Source organism: Lithobates pipiens, unplaced genomic scaffold (genome assembly GCF_037356315.1).
Source record: "Lithobates pipiens isolate NorthernLeopardFrog02 unplaced genomic scaffold, aLitPip1_a1.2 Scaffold_25, whole genome shotgun sequence".
NCBI lineage: Eukaryota > Metazoa > Chordata > Amphibia > Anura > Ranidae > Lithobates > Lithobates pipiens.
Window position 1 is genome coordinate 239,313,112 of NW_027507787.1, and position 21,796 is coordinate 239,334,907.

General features: G+C 46.9%; 1 protein-coding gene across 1 annotated transcript in view; it reads left to right on the forward strand.

Moving 5' to 3' along the window:
- HPSE2 (heparanase 2 (inactive)) overlaps positions 1–21,796 on the forward strand; it is a 417,517-nt gene that overhangs the window by 281,024 nt on the left and 114,697 nt on the right. Inside the window, exon 7 of the mRNA XM_077453819.1 lies at positions 11,071–11,185. Within this exon, the coding sequence (XP_077309945.1) occupies positions 11,071–11,185 (115 nt within the window). The remainder of the gene's footprint in view (positions 1–11,070; positions 11,186–21,796) is intronic.

The following is a 21,796-nucleotide window of genomic DNA, read 5'->3' on the forward strand; positions in this document are numbered from 1 at the left end:
AAAAAAAAATATTGCCATTGTAAGCCCTTGTACACACTGTCGGAGATTCCGACTACCAAATCCATCGGAGTAATTCCGGAAGAGGTCCGGAAGTGATGTTGCATACACACGGTCGGGACTAAGTTGTCGGAAAATCCGATCGTTCAGAACGTGATGACGTTATTTCGTTACGACGGGACTACGTTCAGGCTAGTAGCCAATAGCTTTGGTCTAGGAATTTGATCTGAGCATGCGTGGCACTTTGTCCGTCGGAGTAGGCTACACATGATCGGAGTATGTCCGATCGTAGCATTTTGTCGGAAAATTTTACCGGCAAGTTGGAAAAGTTGCTCCGTCGGACATTCCGACGGAAACAGTCCGATGCAGACCACACACAGTCAGAATATCCGACAAAACGCTCCAATAGGAAACATTCCGACGGAATCTCCGACCGTGTGTACAAGGGCTATGACCGGCTAGGAGAGGAGTAGTTTGGGTAATGAGAGCGATGGATCATTTCGTCTTTGGAAGTGGAAGACAATGATCAGAGAGGAAACGGTCATTGGTATGGATGGAAGTAGAGGAGAATGGCCACGGACAGGGGCGGTCTGACAACTCAGGGGGCCCCCCCCCAGGCAATAGGAGATTATGGGGCCCCCAGGCAATCAGATATTATGAGGGCCACACAGTATACACACACACACAGTATACAATCACACAGTATACACATACATGTACACGCAGTATACACAGACATGTTTCTATTGGCTGAGAAGGTACTGGAGGGGTGGGGCAGCCATCATTTTTAGACCAAAAGGATGTCGGTAAGGGGCATTTCAGAGACAGATGTAAAAAAAAAAAACACAGATTTTTACATACTGTCCCTGGTTTTACTGAGGCTGGCAACCCTGATGGGACCCCCTAGTGGCCCGGGGCCCTTGGGCAATGCCCGAGTGGCCAAATGGTCAGTCCGCCCCCGGCCACGGAGCTTAGGAGGTTGGAAGTGGAAGACAATGATCAGAGAGGAAAGGGTCATTTGCATGGATGAAAGTAGAGGAGAGTGGCCACAGAGCTTTAAGAGGTTGGAAGTGGACTGAAGGTGAGTGGATAGTCCAGAGCAATGGTGGGGCAAGGCCATCCAAAGCCCAGGGCAAACCTGCCAAATTGCGCCCCCCCCCCCCCACCCCACGAAAAAAAAAAAATATTGCCATTCTAAGATATTACTTTTATAGCATAAACCCCTAAAATTCCCCCTTCTAGCACAAATCCTCTTCTCCCATCCCTCTTCTTCCCAACACAAATCCCCCCAAATCACCACTCCTAGCACACCTCCCAAATTTGCCCTCCTAGAACAATTCTTACCCCCTGATGCCCCCCCCCACCCGACTCCCGTTTGTAACACAAATCCCCCTCCCCTAGCCTCCTTGTGGTGCCCCCCTATCTCACATGATACCACAGTGCCCAGGGCAGCTGCCCCCTCCTGCCCACCCCTTGTCCCTTCTTCCCAACACAAATCCCCCCAAATCACCACTCCTAGCACACCTCCCAAATTTGTCCTCCTAGAACAATTCTTACCCCCTGATGACCCCCCCCACCCGACTCCCATTCATAACACAAATCCCACTCCCCTAGCCTCCTTGTGCTGCCCCCCTATCTCACATGATACCACAGTGCCCAGGGCAGCCGCCCCCTCCTGCTCACCCCTTGTCCCGGCCCTGGTCCAGAGAGAAGGGTGATCGTAAATGGAAGCAGAGGAGAATGTCCAGAGAGGAGAGGAGGGGAGGATGAGCATAGATGGAAAGAATGCAAATGTCCAGAGAGGAGAAAGAGCATGGAGTGGAAGAATTGAGGGAAGTGGAGGAAAATAACCAAAGTGGAGATGAGGCATTGATGAAAGTGGAGGACAAGGATCAGAGAGCAGAGTGATCATCAACAGAAGTAGAAGAGAATGTCCAGAGTGGATATGAGGTAGAACATGGATGAAAGAGAATGACAGAGAGATGTCTCAACTCCAGTCCTCAAAGCGCCCCCAACAGGTCATGTTTTCAGGCTTTCCATTATTTTGCACAGGTGATTTGATCAGTTTCACTGCCTTTAGTAATTACCACAGCCATTTCATCTGAGGGAAATCCTGAAAACATGACCTGTTGGGGGCGCCTTGAGGACTGGAGTTGAGAAACACTGCTCTAGAGAGAAGAATATGCATAGAGTGGATGGAGGCATTGATGGAAGAGATAAAGATTTACCAGAGAGGAGAGGAGGCATCAATGAAAGTTGAGGAGATTCATCAGAGAGGAAAGGAAGCAATTTATGAAAGCGAATGAGATTCATCAGGGAGGAGAGGAGGCATAGCTAAAAGAGGAGGGGAATGACCAGATAGGGGAGGAAGCATTGATGGAAGTGGAGAAGATTTATCATAGAGGAGAAAAGAAAGGGCATCAATGGAAGTGGATGAGATTCAACAGAGAGGAGTGGAGGCATCAATGGAAGTGCAGAGGCATGACCAAATAGGGGAGGAGGCATGGATGGAAGTGGACAAGATTCACCATAGAGAAGAGCAGGGATTGATGGAAGTGGATGAGATTCATCAGAGAGGAGTCGATGGAAGCAGAAGAGAATGACCAGAGAGAAGAGTTGGGAACAGACTCTACCACTGTGAAATTGACAACACACTGACTGCAGTGCAGAGAGCGAGGAGTTACAATAGAGGGGTGCAATTGTCAAGATGAAAGCAAAGTGGAGGGAATGGAATGCTGCCTACTGTCTGCAACACAACATCAGTGTGCCAACTGTCTCCGACACAACGCTAGTGTGAAAACCATCTCCAAACCCAATGTCAGTGCGCCAACTGTCCCCAACAGTGTCAGTGTGTCGACTGTCTCCAACACAAAGTCGGTGTGCCGACTGTCTCTAATACGTCAGTGTGGCCAACTGTCTCCAACACAGTATCAGAGTGCCAACTGTCTCCAACACATTGTCAGAGTGCCAACTGTCTCCAACACAATGTCAGAGTGCCAACTGTCTCCAACACATTGTCAGAGTGCCAACTGTCTCCAACACAATATCAGTGTGCCAACTGTCTCCAACACAATGTCAGTGGGCCAACTGTCTCCATCGCAACGTCAGTGTGCCAACTGTCTCCAACACAATGTCAGTGTGCCCACTGTCTCCAACACAGTGCCAGTGTGCCAACTGTCTCCAACACAATGGCAGTGTGCCAACTGTCTCCAACACAGTGCTAGTGTGCCAACTGTCTCCAACACAACCTCAGTGTGCCAACTGTTGCCAAAACAATATCAGTGTGCCAACTCTCTGCAACACAATGTCAGTGTGCCAATTGTCTTCAACACGATGTCAGTGTGCCAACTGTCTCTAATATGTCAGTCTGCCAACTGTCCACAAACACAGTGCCAGTGTGCCAATTTTCTCCAACACAGTGTCAGTGTGCCAAATGTCTTCAACACAATGTCAGTGTGCCAACTGTCTCCAACACAGTGCTAGTGTGTCAACTGTCTCCAACACATTGTCAGAGTGACAACTGTCTCCATCACAACCTCAGTGTGCCAACTGTTGCCAAAACAATGTCAGTGTGCCAACTGTCTCCAACACAATATCAGTGTGCCAACTGTCTCCAACACAATGTCAGTGGGCCAACTGTCTCCATCGCAATGTCAGTGTGCCAACTGTCTCCAACACAATGTCAGTGTGCCCACTGTCTCCAACACAGTGCCAGTGTGCCAACTGTCTCCAACACAATGGCAGTGTGCCAACTGTCTCCAACACAGTGCTAGTGTGCCAACTGTCTCCATCACAACCTCAGTGTGCCAACTGTTGCCAAAACAATATCAGTGTGCCAACTCTCTCCAACACAATGTCAGTGTGCCAATTGTCTTCAACACAATGTCAGTGTGCCAATTGTCTTCAACACAATGTCAGTGTGCCAACTGTCTCTAATATGTCAGTCTGCCAACTGTCCACAAACACAGTGCCAGTGTGCCAATTTTCTCCAACACAGTGTCAGTGTGCCAAATGTCTTCAACACAATGTCAAGGTGCTGACTGTCCCCATCACAATGTCAGTGTGCGAACTGTCTCCAACACAGTGCTAGTGTGTCAACTGTCTCCAACACATTGTCAGAGTGCCAACTGTCTCCATCACAACCTCAGTGTGCCAACTGTTGCCAAAACAATGTCAGTGTGCCAACTGTCTCCAACACAATGTCAGTGTGCCAACTGTCTCCAACACATTGTCAGTGTGCCAATTGTCTTCAACACAATGTCAGTGTGCCAACTGTCTCTAATATGTCAGTCTGCCAACTGTCCACAAACACAGTGTCAGTGTGCCAAATGCCTCCAACACAATGTTAAGGTGCCGACCGTCTCCCAACACAGTGTCAGAGTGCCATGGAGGTGATTGCCATTTTATCCATGCAGGTTGTTATACAATTTGCATCTCTCATATTTTCCCGAATAAATCTGTACTCCCCCCCTATAGACAAGGAACCCTCTGTGTTCTCTCAGTCTACACAAACCATTACTCCGCTTTGATTTTTACCTCTTCACCTCGCAGATATAATAGACGCACACTGTATAACGCAGCGTCTTGGCAGGACGTCCCATGTAACATCTGTGCAGTATCACAGCTTGCACCATACTTGTACTGGGATCTGGGCTGTGCTACACGCAGGAAATCTCTCCCTTTTGTCTCGGCACTATCGGCGCACACATGCAAAAGCAATTTGGACACAGATTGCAATTACTACACCTCTGTTAATGCAATTTACTCGGTGTCAGCCCTCGCTAATCAGACCCTTTGAGTTTGTCAGCTCTTCAGCAAACCATCGAATCATTAAACGTAGAAATGCTGACGCCACATGCGTGCCTTTCTATAAATATACCCTATAAATAATTTTCGGCATCTGGAGCATTTTATAGCATTGCAGCTGTTTATGGCTTTCCTAGTTCCCCCGTTTATATCATTAGGCTCAGCATTTATTAATGAGACCGCATACATAAAATACAAAGACCCAAATCAGACGGTACCAGGACGGGTCCCTTCCTTTACACTCTGCACACTCTCAGGGCCGGTAACTTGCACTTGGTTGCCAGATTTGTCCAATTTGCCCTTAACTAAGCCATAAAGTCTGAAATTTTGGCTTTGCTGACACTGTAAAGCTACAAACTGAGAAAAGGATTAGAGCGCGGCCATTAAACGCACTTCATAGGGGCTACTTGGTAGAAGCCCCCCAGGGGGGGAGGCAATTATGTGTGTTTAGATTCCTCCACTGATCACAAGACTTATGAGCGTTTATTAGTAGAAAATTATACATAACACCTCGCTAAGCTCGCCCTCGCCTCTAAATTGATTCCACGGGAGGTCATTTGAAGAGGCCGCCATTAGCCGCCATTAGGAGCCTTCATTCTGGGTCTTTGGTGTCAGTTTACAGGTTGAGTTAACCCCGTCCTGGAGGTTGCCGTGGAGGCTCATGCAGCTCACAATTATGGGGGGGGGGGGGCAAAACGGATCATGTCAGATTATGAACACACCCAGCAAACCACCCTGAGGGGCATAAAGGCTATGTACTACAATATAAGCACGAACATACAATTTGCTTGTTGGCGTGGCATCAATGAGCAATCATACACACATATGCGTTAGTAAATCCGGCCTGGTGAGTGTCCATAGTACATTATTCTATTATTATTATTATTATTATTATTATCTAAAATTATCTAAGATGCTAACCATAACACACAAAGCCATCCACAACATCGCCCTCATCTACATCACCAACCTCATCTGCAGATATCGTCCAAATCGTCCCCTCCGCTCCTCCCAGGACCTCCTCCTCTCTAGCTCCCTTGTTACCTCCTCCCATGCTCGCCTTCAAGACTTCCCCAGAGCTTCTCCCATCCTCTGGAACTCCCTGCCCCAGTATATCCGATCAGCCCCTAACCTGACCTGTCCACCTTCAGGACTTCTCCAGAGCCTCTCCCATCCTCTGGAACTCCCTGCCCCCAGTCTGTCTGATCAGCCCCTACCCTGCGTAAACTGTTGGCGCTATATAAATCATGTATAATAATAATAATAATAATATTCTGACTGACAACCAACCTCACACACATCTCATTCAATGAGGTTTATTCTTTAAAGTCCAGTTGAAGTCGCTCATAATTTTTTGCTCCTTATAGTTCGACACCATCACATGTGACTTGGAAATGCCTTAAAATACTTTTTGACAAGTGAAAACATAATTCCTGTCCTCCCACTCCGGTGCTCTGTGCTGGCATAGCTGAGTAATGATCACACCCCTCAGCACAAGTTTCCTCATGTAGACATGCGCTGCTAGAAAAAGACTGGGGTTGTTCCTGGCCAGATCTGTAGGATTAGAGGGTGCATTGGACAATCTGTGCCAGTCGGACTGTTCAGTCATATATGCCTCCTGCCCTCCCACTCCAGTGCTCTGTGCTGGCAATAGTTGATTCATGGATACAACTCTCAGCACAGGTGTCCAAATGCAGATTTGTAGTGCTGAGGAAGTCCGGGGGTTGTTTGTGCTTAGGTCCAGGGCCGTTTTTTAAGGCAGGTCAAAAGGGGCAGCTGTCATTGTTGTGGGGCCCAAAGCAGCTGCCTCATATTTGCCAACTATCCTGGTTTAAATTCCCTAGTCCCTTGCGGTTTTAGTCCTGTGCTGTGTCCCGATATCTCAGTGTGAAGTGCTGCTACTAATGCTGCCCAGCTCTGCCCTATTGTTGTGTACAGATGACTCACCCGCAGACCCTGTGTTTACATGTGAATTACCGGCATTCATAAGGAAATAGCAGCGCCATTCATATGTAAATAGGGCTGCCCGGCGGCATTGATAGGTATATCATGCCCCCCTGAGGTCATATCCACAGTAATCTCTAGCAACCAATCAACAAGCAGAAATCATGTACTGTAACCTCTAGTAACTAATCAGTGAGCAGTAATGTGTGCTGAAACCTCTAGCAACCAGTCAGTGAGCGGTAATCATACACTGTAACCTCTGGCAATCAATCGCAATAGCTGCCTGATCTGATTCAGTGAACTGATTTTGAGTCTAGCTGCTATTTATTGTATGTCTCAGAGCAGGTGGAGAGCAAAACTGCATGGGACGGGGGGGGCCCCCAAGAAAAGTTGTGCCCAGGGTCCAGTCAATATTAAAGACGGCCCTGGTTAGGTCTGTTGGATTAGGGGGAGCAATCTGGTGCCTAATGAACGATTCAGTTATATATACTTCCACCCTTTCACCCCAGTGCTCTGTGTTGGCATAGATGAGTTATGGTTACACCCCTCAGCTCAAGTGTCCTCATGCATACATGTACTGCTGAGGATGAATAGGGTTGTTTCCAGCCAGGTCTGCTGGAGTAGGGACTCCATTGAACAATATGGGGCCTATTGAACTGTTCAGTCACATGTACTTCCTGCCCTATCACCCCAGTGATCTGTGATGGCATAGATAAGTAATAGTCTCACTCCTCCTTTTCCCTTGGGGAGCAACTTTTTTACATTTCAGTCTGTAATCACCATACAATCGTTTCTAAATTAAGAAGGCTATATGAAAAATGAATGCAAAAGTGGGCATAACCTTTTTTATGAACGTACATAGGTGGTTCAAATGTCACATGTTGGTAGAGTAACTCTTCCTCTATAGAAACTCCTCTTCTTCATTGCAGGTAAATAATGGATTCCAATGAGAAGCAATGTGCTACCATTGAGTTCTTGACAAAGGAGGAGTGCAGGCCGTCCGACAACCAAAGAAGGCTACAGAATGTTCATGGAGATGACACCATTGATAAGAGCAATGTCTTGTCATTGGTGACTCTTGTCAATGGTGTCATCTCCGTAAAACGTTCTGTACTTTTCTGTGAGTGTTGGACAGCCTACACCCCCTCCTTCATCAAGAACTCAATGACGGCACGTTGCTCCTCATGGAAATTATTTACCTGCAATGGAACAGAAGAAGAAGAGTTGCTATAGAGCAGGGATATGCAATTAGCGGACCTCCAGCTGTTGCAGAACTACAAGTCCCATGAGGCATAGCAAGACTCCGACAGCCACAAGCATGACACCCAGAGGCATGATGGGGACTTGTAGTTTTGCAACAGCTGGAGGTCCGCTAATTGCATATCCCTGCTATAGAGGAAGATTTACTCTACCAACAGGTGACATTTGAACCACCTACGTAACTTAATAAAAATGTTATGGCCACTTTTTCATTAGCTTCTTTACAGCCCTCATACACTTTAAGTGTATTCAGTCTAGCAGTAGAGGAGGTGGTGGAGATTGCGGAGGTGGTGGACATGGTGGACATGGTGGACACGGGGGAGGTGGCAGAGGTGATGGAAGTTTCAGAGATGGCGGAGGTGGCAGAGGTAGTGGAGATTGCAGAGGTGGTGGACATGGTGGACACGGTGGAGGTGGCAGAGGTGGCGGAGGTGGTGGATGTGATGGAAGTTTCAGAGATGGCGGCGGTGGCAGAGGTAGTGGAGATTGCGGAGGTGGTGGACATGGTGGACATGGTGGACACGGTGGAGGTGGCAGAGGTGGTGGAGGTGGTGGAGGTGATGGAAGTTTCAGAGATGGCGGAGGTGGCAGAGGTAGTGGAGATTGCGGAGGTGGTGGACATGGTGGACACGGTGGAGGTGGCAGAGGTGGTGGAGTTGATGGAAGTTTCAGAGATGGCGGAGGTGGCAGAGGTAGTGGAGATTGCGGAGGTGATGGAGATGGCAGAGATGGAGGAAGTGATGGAGATGGTGGAAGTTACATAGTTACATAGTAGGTGAGGTTGAAAAAAGACACAAGTCCTTCAAGTCCAACCTCTGTGTGTGATTATATGTCAGTATTACATTGTATATCATGTATGTTGTGTGATTATATGTCAGTATTACATTGTACAGTATATCAGGTATGTTGTGTGATTATATGTCAGTATTACATTGTATATCATGTATGTTGTGTGATTATATGTCAGTATTACATAGTTACATAGTAGGTGAGGTCGAAAAAAGACACAAGTCCATCAAGTCCAACCTATGTGTGTGATTATATGTCAGTATTACATTGTATATCCCTGTATGTTACGGTCGTTCAGTCAAGTGGCAGAGATGGTTAAAATGGTGAAAGTGGTGGAGAAGGCAGAGGTGGTGAAGATGGCTGAGATGGTGGAAGTGGTGTAGATGGTGGTGGGGGTGGTGGAGGTGGTGGAGATGGTGGAGATGTTGGGAATTGTGGAGGTGGCGGAGATGGTGATGTTGATGGTGAAAGTGGTGGAGGTGGTGGAAGTAGTGGAGATGGTGGAGAGGGTGAAGGTGGTGGAAATGGAGGAGGTATTGGAGATGGTGGAGAGGGTGAAGGTGGTGGAGATGGAGGAGGTATTGGAGATGGTGGAGGTGTTGGGGATGGCGGAGATGTTGGGAATTGTGGAGGTGGCGGAGATGGTGATGTTGATGGTGAAAGTGGTGGAGGTGGTGGAAGTAGTGGAGATGGTGGAGAGGGTGAAGGTGGTGGAAATGGAGGAGGTATTGGAGATGGTGGAGAGGGTGAAGGTGGTGGAAATGGAGGAGGTATTGGAGATGGTGGAGAGGGTGAAGGTGGTGGAGATGGAGGAGGTATTGGAGATGGTGGAGAGGGTGAAGGTGGTGGAGATGGAGGAGGTATTGGAGATGGTGGAGGTGTTGGGAATTGTGGAGGTGGCGGAGATGCTGATGTTGATGGTGAAAGTGGTGGAGGTGGTGGAAGTAGTGGAAGTAGTGGAGATGGTGGAGATGGTGGAGAGGGTGAAGGTGGTGGAGATGGAGGAGGTGTTGGAGATGGCGGAGATGTTGGGTATTGTGGAGGTGGCGGAGATGGGGATGTTGATGGTGAAAGTGGTGGAAGTAGTGGAAGTAGTGGAGATGGTGGAGATGGTGGAGAGGGTGAAGGTGGTGGAGATGGAGGAGGTATTGGAGATGGAGGAGGTGTTGGAGATGGCGGAGATGTTGGGAATTGTGGAGGTGGCGGAGATGGTGATGTTGATGGTGAAAGTGGTGGAGGTGGTGGAAGTAGTGGAGATGGTGGAGATGGTGGAGAGGGTGAAGGTGGTGGAGATGGAGGAGGTGTTGGAGATGGCGGAGATGTTGGGTATTGTGGAGGTGGCGGAGATGGTGATGTTGATGGTGAAAGTGGTGGAAGTAGTGGAAGTAGTGGAGATGGTGGAGATGGTGGAGAGGGTGAAGGTGGTGGAGATGGAGGAGGTATTGGAGATGGAAGAGGTGTTGGAGATGGCGGAGATGTTGGGAATTGTGGAGGTGGCGGAGATGGTGATGTTGATGGTGAAAGTGGTGGAGGTGGTGGAAGTAGTGGAAGTAGTGGAGATGGTGGAGATGGTGGAGAGGGTGAAGGTGGTGGAGATGGAGGAGGTATTGGAGATGGTGGAGGTGTTGGGAATTGTGGAGGTGGCGGAGATGCTGATGTTGATGGTGAAAGTGGTGGAGGTGGTGGAAGTAGTGGAAGTAGTGGAGATGGTGGAGAGGGTGAAGGTGGTGGAGATGGAGGAGGTGTTGGAGATGGCGGAGATGTTGGGTATTGTGGAGGTGGCGGAGATGGGGATGTTGATGGTGAAAGTGGTGGAAGTAGTGGAAGTAGTGGAGATGGTGGAGAGGGTGAAGGTGGTGGAGATGGAGGAGGTATTGGAGATGGAGGAGGTATTGGAGATGGAGGAGGTATTGGAGATGGTGGAGGTGTTGGGGATGGCGGAGATGTTGGGAATTGTGGAGGTGGCGGAGATGGTGATGTTGATGGTGAAAGTGGTGGAGGTGGTGGAAGTAGTGGAAGTAGTGGAGATGGTGTAGAGGGTGAAGGTGGTGGAGATGGAGGAGGTAGTGGAGATGGTGGAGGTGTTGGGGGTGGTGAAGGTGGCACAGGTGGTGATGGTTCACACAGGTTGTCATGTTGTAGAACTGATTATCTGGATGACAGAAGTGTAGACATTGTTGGTCGGGTTTTCTCTGTTATTTTCTGCAATGACCCGACTTATGTTCAGACACGAAGCACCAATGACTAAAACCAAATTCATTTTATCTCATTTAGGTGGCTGAATACGTTAGGAATGTCAGCCAATCAAGGAATTGATGTTGTGATCCGACATTCGTTCTTTGATCATGGATACAACCATCTGGTGGATCAAAACTTTAACCCGCTGCCGGTAAGGTTACAATAACTCTAATGATGATTCCATCATATGTCTCTCTGTATTTAATAGACGTGACTTGATCTCTGGGAAATATGGAGCTCTTTACGGAGATAATGAAAATTATTGTCAGACCCTTGTCAGCGCTCTTCTTCTATGATTTACCTAATAATAGGATATTATTATTATTATTATAGCTTTCTGTACTGATAGGAATATCCTCAGGACCTAAAAGTTCATTTTACAAAAAGGACCCCCAAAAAACGACATCGCTGTGCTCTGTTGAAAGGGATTTATTAGACGCCATCATCATGTGCGGAGATCAGAAGTAGGAATGTCAATGGGTTGTGACATCGCCATTGGTCCAGCTTGGACCAACCATGTTTATACCACACCTGTGGGATCCCTCTAGACCAGCCATTCTCAACCAGGGTTCGGTGGAACCCTAGGGTTCCTTCACAGGTGGCTAGGGGTTCCTTGAGCTGTGGCTGATTTCCCTCCTGTGTGATGGGGCCTTCATAGATCTGTGCCAATGCCACTTGGAGGAGCCAATGGTATGACACCAATGATCTTTATAACTCTTGGTAAGGGGGCCATTCTTACCGCCATTGTAAAAAAGGGCATTCTTCATCACGGAACACCAAAGTAAGGGGCATTGTTCCCACTGACCCCCAATGAATGGGTTCTCCAAGACCTGAACATTATTTTAAGGGTTCCCCTGGGGTAAAAAGATTGAGAAAGGCTGCTCTAGAAGCTTGGAAATCATTGTAGTTAGCATTGCTCCCCTCTGATCACAAATCATGTCCCCCCCACTCCAAATCCCTCCCTCCCAGCACAAATTCTCCCCCATCCTAGCACAACTCCCCCCCCCCAAATTTCCCCTCCTAGCACAAACATCCCCAATTATCCCTGCTAGCACAAATCTCCCCTCCCCCCCAGAAAAAATCTCCTCCTAGTACAAATTCCTCTTCCCCCACCATGTTATCTTTTCTATCACAAACCCCCCAAAATTCCCCTCCTAGCGGAATCTTCTTCCTTCACCCCCCCCAACACAAATCCCCTCAAATATCCCCTGCTGCCCCCCCCAAAAAAATTCCCCCTTTCAACACAAATCCGCTCTCCCCTACCTGTAGTAGCGGTGTATTAGTGGTGTAGTTGCAGTGTAGTAGTGGTGTATTAGTGGTGTAGTTGCAGTCTAGTAGCGGTATATTAGTGGTGTAGTTGCAGTGTAGTAGCGGTGTATTAGTGGTGTAATTGCATTGTAGTAGCGGTGTATTAGGGGTGTAGTAGCAGTATATTAGTGGTGTAGTTGCAGTGTAGTAGCGGTGTATTAGTGGTGTCGTTTCAGTGTAGTAGCGGTGTAATAGTGGTGTCGTTTCAGTGTAGTAGCGGTGTATTAGTGGTGGCGTTGCCGTATAGTAGCGGTGTATTAGTGGTGTAGTTGCAGTGTAGTAGCGGTGTATTAGTGGTGTAGTTGCAGTGCAGTAGCGGTGTAGTTGCAGTGCAGTAGCGGAGTATTAGTGGTGTAGTTGCAGTGCAGTAGTGGTGTATTAGTGGTGTAGTTGCAGTGTAGTAGTGGTGTACTAGTGGTGTAATTGCAGTGTAGTAGCGGTGTATTAGTTGTGTAGTAGCGGTGTATTAGTTGTGTAGTTGCAGGGTAGTAGCGGTGTATAAGTGGTGTAGTTGCAGTGTAGTAGCAGTCTATTAGTGGTATAGCTGCAATGTAGTAGCAGTATATTAGTGGTGTAGTGGCAGTGTAGTAGTGGTGTATTAGTTTTGTAGTTGCAGTGTAGTAACGGTGTATTAGTTGTGTAGTTGCAGTGCAGTAGCGGTGTATTAGTGGTGTATTAGTGGTGTAGTTGCAGTGTAGGAGCGGTGTATTAGAGGTGTAGTTGCAGTGTAGTAGCAGTGTATTAGTGGTGTAGTTGCAGAGTAGTAGCGGTGTATTAGTGGTGTAGTTTCAGTGTAGTAGCGGTGTATTAGTTGTGTAGTTTCAGTGTAGTAGCGGTGTATTAGTGGTGTAGTTGCAGTGTAGTAGCGGTGTATTAGTGTTGTCGTTGCAGTGTAGTAGCGGTGTATTAATTGGTGTAGTTGCAGTGCAGTAGTGGTGTATTAGTGGTGTAGTAGCGGTGTATTAGTGGTGTAGTTGCAGTGCAGTAGCGGTGTATTAGTGGTGTAGTTGCAGTGTAGTAGTGGTGTATTAGTGGAGTAGTTGCAGTGCAGTAGCGGTGTATTAGTGGTGTAGTTGCAGTGTAGTAGTGGTGTATTAGTGGAGTAGTTGCAGTGCATTAGCGGTGTATTATTGGTGTACTTGCAGTGTAGTAGCAGTAAAAGGGAATTGTGGGAGAGAAGGGACCATACATGGAACACCATAACCATGAATTACCCTAGTGTAGTAGCGGTGTATTAGTGGTGTCGTTTCAGTGTAGTAGCAGTGTATTAGTGGTGGCGTTGCCGTATAGTAGCGGTGTATTAGTGGTGTAGTTGCAGTGTAGTAGCGGTGTATTAGTGGTGTAGTTGCAGTGCAGTAGCGGTGTAGTTGCAGTGCAGTAGCGGAGTATTAGTGGTGTAGTTGCAGTGCAGTAGTGGTGTATTAGTGGTGTAGTTGCAGTGTAGTAGTGGTGTACTAGTGGTGTAGTTGCAGTGTATTAGTGATGTAATTGCAGTGTAGTAGCGGTGTATTAGTTGTGTAGTAGCGGTGTATTAGTTGTGTAGTTGCAGGGTAGTAGCGGTGTATTAGTGGTGTAGTTGCAGTGTAGTAGCAGTGTATTAGTGGTATAGCTGCAATGTAGTAGCAGTATAGTAGTGGTGTAGTTGCAGTGTAGTAGTGGTGTGTTAGTTTTGTAGTTGCAGTGTAGTAATGGTGTATTAGTTGTGTAGTTGCAGTGCAGTAGCGGTGTATTAGTGGTGTAGTTGCAGTGTAGGAGCGGTGTATTAGTGGTGTAGTTGCAGAGTAGTAGCGGTGTATTAGTGGTGTAGTTTCAGTGTAGTAGCGGTGTATTAGTTGTGTAGTTTCAGTGTAGTAGCGGTGTATTAGTGGTGTATTTGCAATGCAGTAGCGGTGTATTATTGGTGTAGTTGCAGTGTAGTAGCAGTGTATTAGTGTTAGCGGTGTCTACTTCAGTGATTTCCAGCTTCTGCAGGGATCCCACAAGTATGGTATATACATAGTTGGTCCAAGCTGGATCTATGTGACTATGTATAAATATGCAGACCCGGAGTTCACTGTCAACCCTTTGTTAGGACAGAGAGAGGGGGGGTCAAATTTTGTTTATAGCTGATAATGAGATCTGCCAGCACAGTGCAGCAGAGTTATTTATGGTCCAGCCCCCTCCTAAGCAAAGAGAACTAAGTAGGATTTTTCAGTGTTGGAGTTCTCAGAGGTGAACATGTTTTTTTTTATTCTTTCTTATGTTTTGGTATGTAATAGTAAACATATAACAGATATACACAAGGTGTTATCCCAGTCTGAATAATACCGGGTTTGGGGTTTTGTCTTTAGGTTTTCGGATGTGATACATTTATTGTTGCCAATAACTACCGTGCCAAGTACTTAAGCCTGGCAGACACGATCGGATTTTTTTCCACAGACAAAACCTCAGACTTTTGCCCGAAGGCGCGTGCCTGGATTTTGCCTTGCACACAAACGGCAAGGAATTGCCGGCCAACAAACACGAACGTAGTGACGTACTTACGTGGTTTTTCAGCTCTTTAGCGCCGCCCTTTGGGCTCCTTCTGCTAATTTCGAGTTATTAGAAGTTTGGTGAGTGTTGATTTGCGCTTTTCATTTTGCGTTTTTTTATTTTTTCATTTTGCGCTTTTCAGTTCGTTTCTGGACGGCCGTTCTTCGACCAGCCACGTTACGGAATCGGAGGAGATAACGTTGTGTTATTTATCATTGGCCTTGGAGTTATTGCTTTGACCCAAGTCCAGTCCAGGAACAGGAAGGGGAGGAGTCCTTGGACGAAGAATTGGTTGCTTTATTAATGGTGACCAATTCTGTCATATGCCTTTGCTGCGGGAGCTCCAGGAGAATAATCCGGATGATTTTCGGAATTATCTCCGGGTGACGGATCCCTGCTTTCACCAACTACACACGGTTGTATAAAAAAAAAAGGTCTGTGCACTCACCTATTTGTATTCCGCCCCGGTCTGATCTTGCAGCTCTGGCTCTCCCCTGCCAGAGAGCGGCTGCTGCAGGGGAGAGGAAAGGGAAATGAAAATGGGAGCCTTCTGGGCGACGTCACCGCTCACAAAAATGTGCAACCATTAAAAATAGCAAGAAGTGTTACATGATAACAAAATAACACCTTTCAGAAAAAAAAAACACTATTGAACCGCCGCTTCATTCGGAATATTGCTGTTTTTACCCCCCCCCTCGGTGGTGTCTTCACCCCTCCCCCCCAGTCACTGGTTCCCCTATGGAGCTCCCCAGCGCTTTGGCTGAACATTAGACGGCTGTGCGGAGGTGATGCAGAATGTTTGAACTCCGAAAAAGTCTTTCCCCGGATCGTCTCTCTTCTATTACTAATAGGAGACATTAGTTAATGTCGGAGGAACATGTTGAAGGCAGATGGAGAGTGTTACCAACAAAAATCCAACAAAGTCACATGTTCTGTCCCAGCCAATCCCCAGCGGAGGCACACGGAGGTCAGCGGAGCGAGGATTGGGGGTCATTCACAAAGGCCGGTGCGAGGCGTCCCCCCCCCCCGAGAACTGATCTCTAGGAATAGTGAAGGAAATCAATTCTACAGACACCTCTGTAAGTCCGCCTGATGCCGACAGACGAGCCGAGACCAGAAATATCAGGAAAACCTTCTATAGATCACGTTCCCAACGTCCGTCTTCAAGAAACGAATTCCAATCACACCAATTATGTGATAAAATGCAGACGATCGATACATGTGATTTCAGAAAATGTTTTAGGAACAAAGTAATAGAAATTAAACTTTATTCAAAGCCAACCTGTACATACCTAACATACCTGTACTAACATACATGTACTAACATACCTGTACCTTTACCATACCTGTATTAACATACTTGTACCATACCTGTACTGTCATACCTGTACCTTTACCATATCTGTACTAACATACCTGCACTAACATACCTGTACTAACATACATATACCACATGTACTAACATACCTGTACCATAACTGTACCTGTCCCATACCTATACTAACATACCTGTACCATATTTGTACTAACATACCTGTACCTGTACCGGTACCATACCTGTATTAACATACCTGTACCATACTTGTACTAGCATAACTGTGCCATACCTGCACTAACATACCTGTACTAACGTATATGTACCACACCTGTACTAACATACCCGTACCATAACTGTACCTGTACCATACCTGTACTAACATACCTGTACTATACCTATATTAACATACCTGTACTAACATACCTGGTGCCATACCTGTACCAACATGCCCGTACAATACTTGTACTAACATACCTGTACAATACCTTCACTAACATACCTGTGTCATACCTGTTCTAAAGTGCCTGTACCACACCTGTACCATAACTGTACCTGTACCATAGCTATACAAATATACCTGTACCATACTTGTACTGACATACCTGTGCCACACCTGTACTAACATATCTGTACCATAACTGTACTTGTCCCATACCAATACTAACATACCTGTACTAACATACCTGCACAATACTTGTACTAACATACCTATACCATACTTGTACTAACATACCTGTGCCATACCTGCACTAACATATCTGTACTAGCATATATGTACCACACCTATACTAACATACCTGTACTATACCTGTATTAACATACCTGTACCATACCTGTACTAACATAACTGTGCCATACCTGCACTAGCATACCTGTACTAACGTATATGTACCACACCTGTACTAACATACCCGTACCATAACTGTACATGTCCCATACCTATACTAACATACCTGTACTATACCTATATTAACATACCTGTACCATACCTGTACTAACATACCTGGTGCCATACCTGTACCAACATGCCCGTACAATACTTGTACTAACATACCTGTACCATACCTTTACTAACATACCTGTGTCATACCTGTTCTAAAGTGCCTGTACCACACCTGTACTAACATACCTGTGCCATACCTGCACTAACATATCTGTACTAGCATATATGTACCACACCTATACTAACATACCTGTACTATACCTGGATTAGCATACCTGTACCATACCTGTACTAACACACCTGGTGCCATACCTGTACCACTTCAAAGTGGTGCAAAGACATGAAGTGGTTAAACATTCAATATTCAGATTGGTATTACTCTATGAAGCCAATCAGTGTGGCTGTGAGATAACTCCGCCTCTAGGCGGGGCTCATCAGACTCCAGACTTCATCAGAAGAAGGTCTCTGAATCTGACATTCAACCGTCACTGATAATAAGAACTGCTGATAATCTGAACTATGAGGGTTTTGTGGTTCAGAATACCAGAAAACAAGCCCTGGGTGATAAGTGCAGAGGGGTCACCAATTTACTGTTCTTCAGACTTTGGGGGGGGGGGGGGTGTACTGTGGCCATTGGGAGAAAAAAATACCCCAGGAATAGCATAAGTAGAAAGTGTTTCAGGATTAGTGGCCAGTGGGAGGAGAAATAGTGCCCCATCATTGGTATCAGTGGGAGGAGAAATAGTGCCCCATCATTGGTATCAGTGGGAGGAATAGTGTCCCATCATTGGTATCAGTGAGAGGAATAGTGCCCCATCATTGGTGTCAGTGGGAGAAATAGTGTCCCATCATTGGTGTCAGTGGGAGGAATAGTGCCCCATCATTGGTGTCAGTGGGAGGAATAGTGCCCCATCATTGGTGTCAGTGGGAGAAATAGTGTCCCATCATTGGTGTCAGTGGGAGGAATAGTGCCCCATCATTGGTGTCAGTGGGAGAAATAGTGTCCCATCATTGGTGTCAGTGGGAGGAATAGTGCCCCATCATTGGTGTCAGTGGGAGGAATAGTGCCCCATCATTGGTGTCAGTGGGAGGAATAGTGCCCCATCATTACTGTCAGTGGGAAGAATTGTGCCCCATCATTGGTATCAGTGGGAAGAATAGTGCCCCATCATTGGTGTCAGTGGGAGGAATAGTGCCCCATCATTGGTATAAGTGGGAGGAATAGTGCCTCATCATTGGTATCAGTGGGAGGAGTAGTGCCCCATCATTGGTATCAGTGGGAGGAATAGTGCCCCATCATTGGTGTCAGTTGGAGGAATAGTGCCCCATCATTGGCACCAGTGGGAGGAATAGTGCCCCATCATTGGTATAAGTGGGAGGAATAGTGCCTCATCATTGGTATCAGTGGGAGGAATAGTGCCCCATCATTGGTATCAGTGGGAGGAATAGTGCCCCATCATTGGTGTCAGTTGGAGGAATAGTGCCCCATCATTGGCACCAGTGGGAGGAATAGTGCCCCATCATTGGTATAAGTGGGAGGAATAGTGCCTCATCATTGGTATCAGTGGGAGGAATAGTGCCCCATCATTGGCACCAGTGGAAGGAATAGTGTCCCATCATTGGTATGAGTGGGAGGAATAGTGCCCCATCATTTGTATGAGTGGGAGGAATAGTGCCCTATTATTGGTGTCAGTGGGAGGAATAGTGCCCCATCATTGGTATCAGTGGGAGGAATAGTGCCCCATCATTGGTATCAGTGGGAGGAATAGTGCCCCATCATTGGTATCAGTGGGAGGAATAGTGCCCTATTATTGGTGTCAGTGGGAGGAATAGTGCCCCATCATTGGTATCAGTGGGAGGAATAGTGCCCTATTATTGGTGTCAGTGGGAGGAATAGTGCCCCATCATTGGTATCAGTGGGAGGAATAGTGCCCTATTATTGGTGTCAGTGGGAGGAATAGTGTCCCATCATTGGTATGAGTGGGAGGAATAGTGCCCCATCATTTGTATGAGTGGGAGGAATAGTGCCCTATTATTGGTGTCAGTGGGAGGAATAGTGCCCCATCATTGGTATCAGTGGGAGGAATAGTGCCCCATCATTGGTATCAGTGGGAGGAATAGTGCCCCATCATTGGTATCAGTGGGAGGAATAGTGCCCCATCATTGGTATCAGTGGGAGGAATAGTGCCCCATCATTGGTATCAGTGGGAGGAATAGTGCCCTATTATTGGTGTCAGTGGGAGGAATAGTGCCCTATTATTGGTGTCAGTGGGAGGAATAGTGCCCAAAGGGTTGAATAAAGGCAAGCACAGGACTGTGTCTGTGTTAGAGGAGCAATGTGATGGTGAATTAGGTGAAGAGGTCACATGTATATCTCCGGATTTCCTCAGTAATGTGATGCGGATTCCCCGATTCTCTTCTCATATCGGATGTACACTTGGAATGCCCTTTCAAATGTAAACAATTTTATATGTGAAGTGGCAAAGTTCCAATGCTGGAAATGTTCCTTGTTATCCCGGAATTCCTCTGTTTGACTCTATTTGTCTTTATTGTCACCTTCGGAATGATCCCGGACATTTCTTTTTATCTCTCTTCAATCCGTATAGTTGGAGTGTTTTGTATTTATTATCAGTGGTCTCCGGTCTTCGATCTCCTCACTACTGCAGTTCTGTGGTTTATGGGGGCCGATGACCCCGAAAGAGCTTCTGATTACCATCATTGTTATTTCATATCGTTTGACCGGATCCTGATCACCATAACCTAAACGTCTAGAATTTGGTAGAATGTTGGTGTTTGGATCCTGTATACTATGTGAGGGGATCCTCAAATGTGGAGCTTTTCATCAACTCCAGTCCAGCCAATGAAGAATATTTTCAGAAGTTCTGTAAGATTGGACGAAGCCAAGTTATTTATGACGTTATAAGTGAGCCGGTTGACGTCAAATGATCGCCTCTATGTGATTGGAGGCCAGTTGAGGGGATGAAGAATTGAGATAGCGTGTTAGTGGTGGGGTTGGTGGGTGAGTAGCCAGGCTGCTGTGTTCTGTAGTCTAGTTCCATCCCAGGTAGACCATAGCAGAGGGAGTTCCAGGAATCCTATCTGGATGTCACAAAGACCTGGAATTATTTTGACATATACTCTGCTGGACTCCAATATCCCGAGATTGTGAAAGAAGCACCGGATGGCAGTGGTGGGGTTGGTGGGCCTCAAGTCTGGCTGCTGCGTTCTTTACCATCTGTAAACCATGTAGTTCCCTCTCAGGTAGACCATAATAGGGATAGTTCCAGGAATCCTAGGACACAAAGACCTGGAATTATTTTGGCATATCCTCTGCTGCACTCCAATACCCCCGAGATGGTGAAAGAAGGACCGGGTGGCAGTGGTGGGGTTGGCGGGACCTCAAGTCTGGCTGCTGCGTTCTTTACCATCTGAAAACCATGTAGTTCCCTGCCAGGAAGACCATAATAGGGATAGTTCCAGGAATCCTATCTGGATGACACAAAGACCTGGAATTATTTCGGCATATCCTCTGCTGGACTCCAATATCCCTGAGATGGTGGATGGAGGACCTGATGGCAGTGGTTTGGTTGGTGGGAGAGCAGTCCGGCTGCTGCGTTCTATACCATCTGCAAACCATGTAGTTCCATCTCAGGTACATCACCGAGGGAGTTCCAGGAATCCTATCTGGATGATACAAAGACCTGGTAATATTTTGACATATCCTCTGCCGGTCTCCAATATCCCTGAGATGGTGAAAGAAGGACCGGGTGGCAGTGGTTTGGTTGGCAGGACCTCAAGTCTGGCTGCTGCGTTCTTTACCATCTGAAAACCATGTAGTTCTGTCTCAAGTAGACCATAGTAGAGAGTGTTCCAGGAATCCTATCTGGATGGTACAAAGACCTGGTAATATTTTGGCATATCCTCTGCTGGACTCCAATATCCCCGAGATGGTGAAATTAGAACTTGATGGCAGTGGTGGGGTTGGTGGGCCAGTAGCCTGGCTGCTGTGTTCTTTACCATCTGAAAGCCATGTAGTTCCCTCTCAGGTAGACCATAATAGGGATAGTTCCAGGAATCCTATCTGGATGATACAAAGACCTGGTAATATTTTGGCATATCCTCTGCTGGACTCCAATATCCCCGAAATGGTGAAATTAGAACTTGATGGCAGTGGTGGGGTTGGTGGGCCAGTAGCCTGGCTGCTGTGTTCTTTACCATCTGAAAGCCATGTAGTTCCCTCTCAGGTAGACCATAATAGGGATAGTTCCAGGAATCCTATCTGGATGACACAAAGACCTGGAATTATTTCGGCATATCCTCTGCTGGACTCCAATATCCCTGAGATGGTGGATGGAGGACCTGATGGCAGTGGTTTGGTTGGTGGGAGAGCAGTCCGGCTGCTGCGTTCTATACCATCTGCAAACCATGTAGTTCCATCTCAGGTACATCACAGAGGGAGTTCCAGGAATCCTATCTGGATGATACAAAGACCTGGTAATATTTTGACATATCCTCTGTCGGACTCCAATATCCCCTAGATGGTGAAAGAAGGACTGTGTGGCAGTGGTTTGGTTGGCAGGACCTCAAGTCTGGCTGCTGCGTTCTTTACCATCTGAAAACCATGTAGTTCTGTCTCAAGTAGACCATAGTAGAGGGTTTTCCAGGAATCATATCTGGATGAC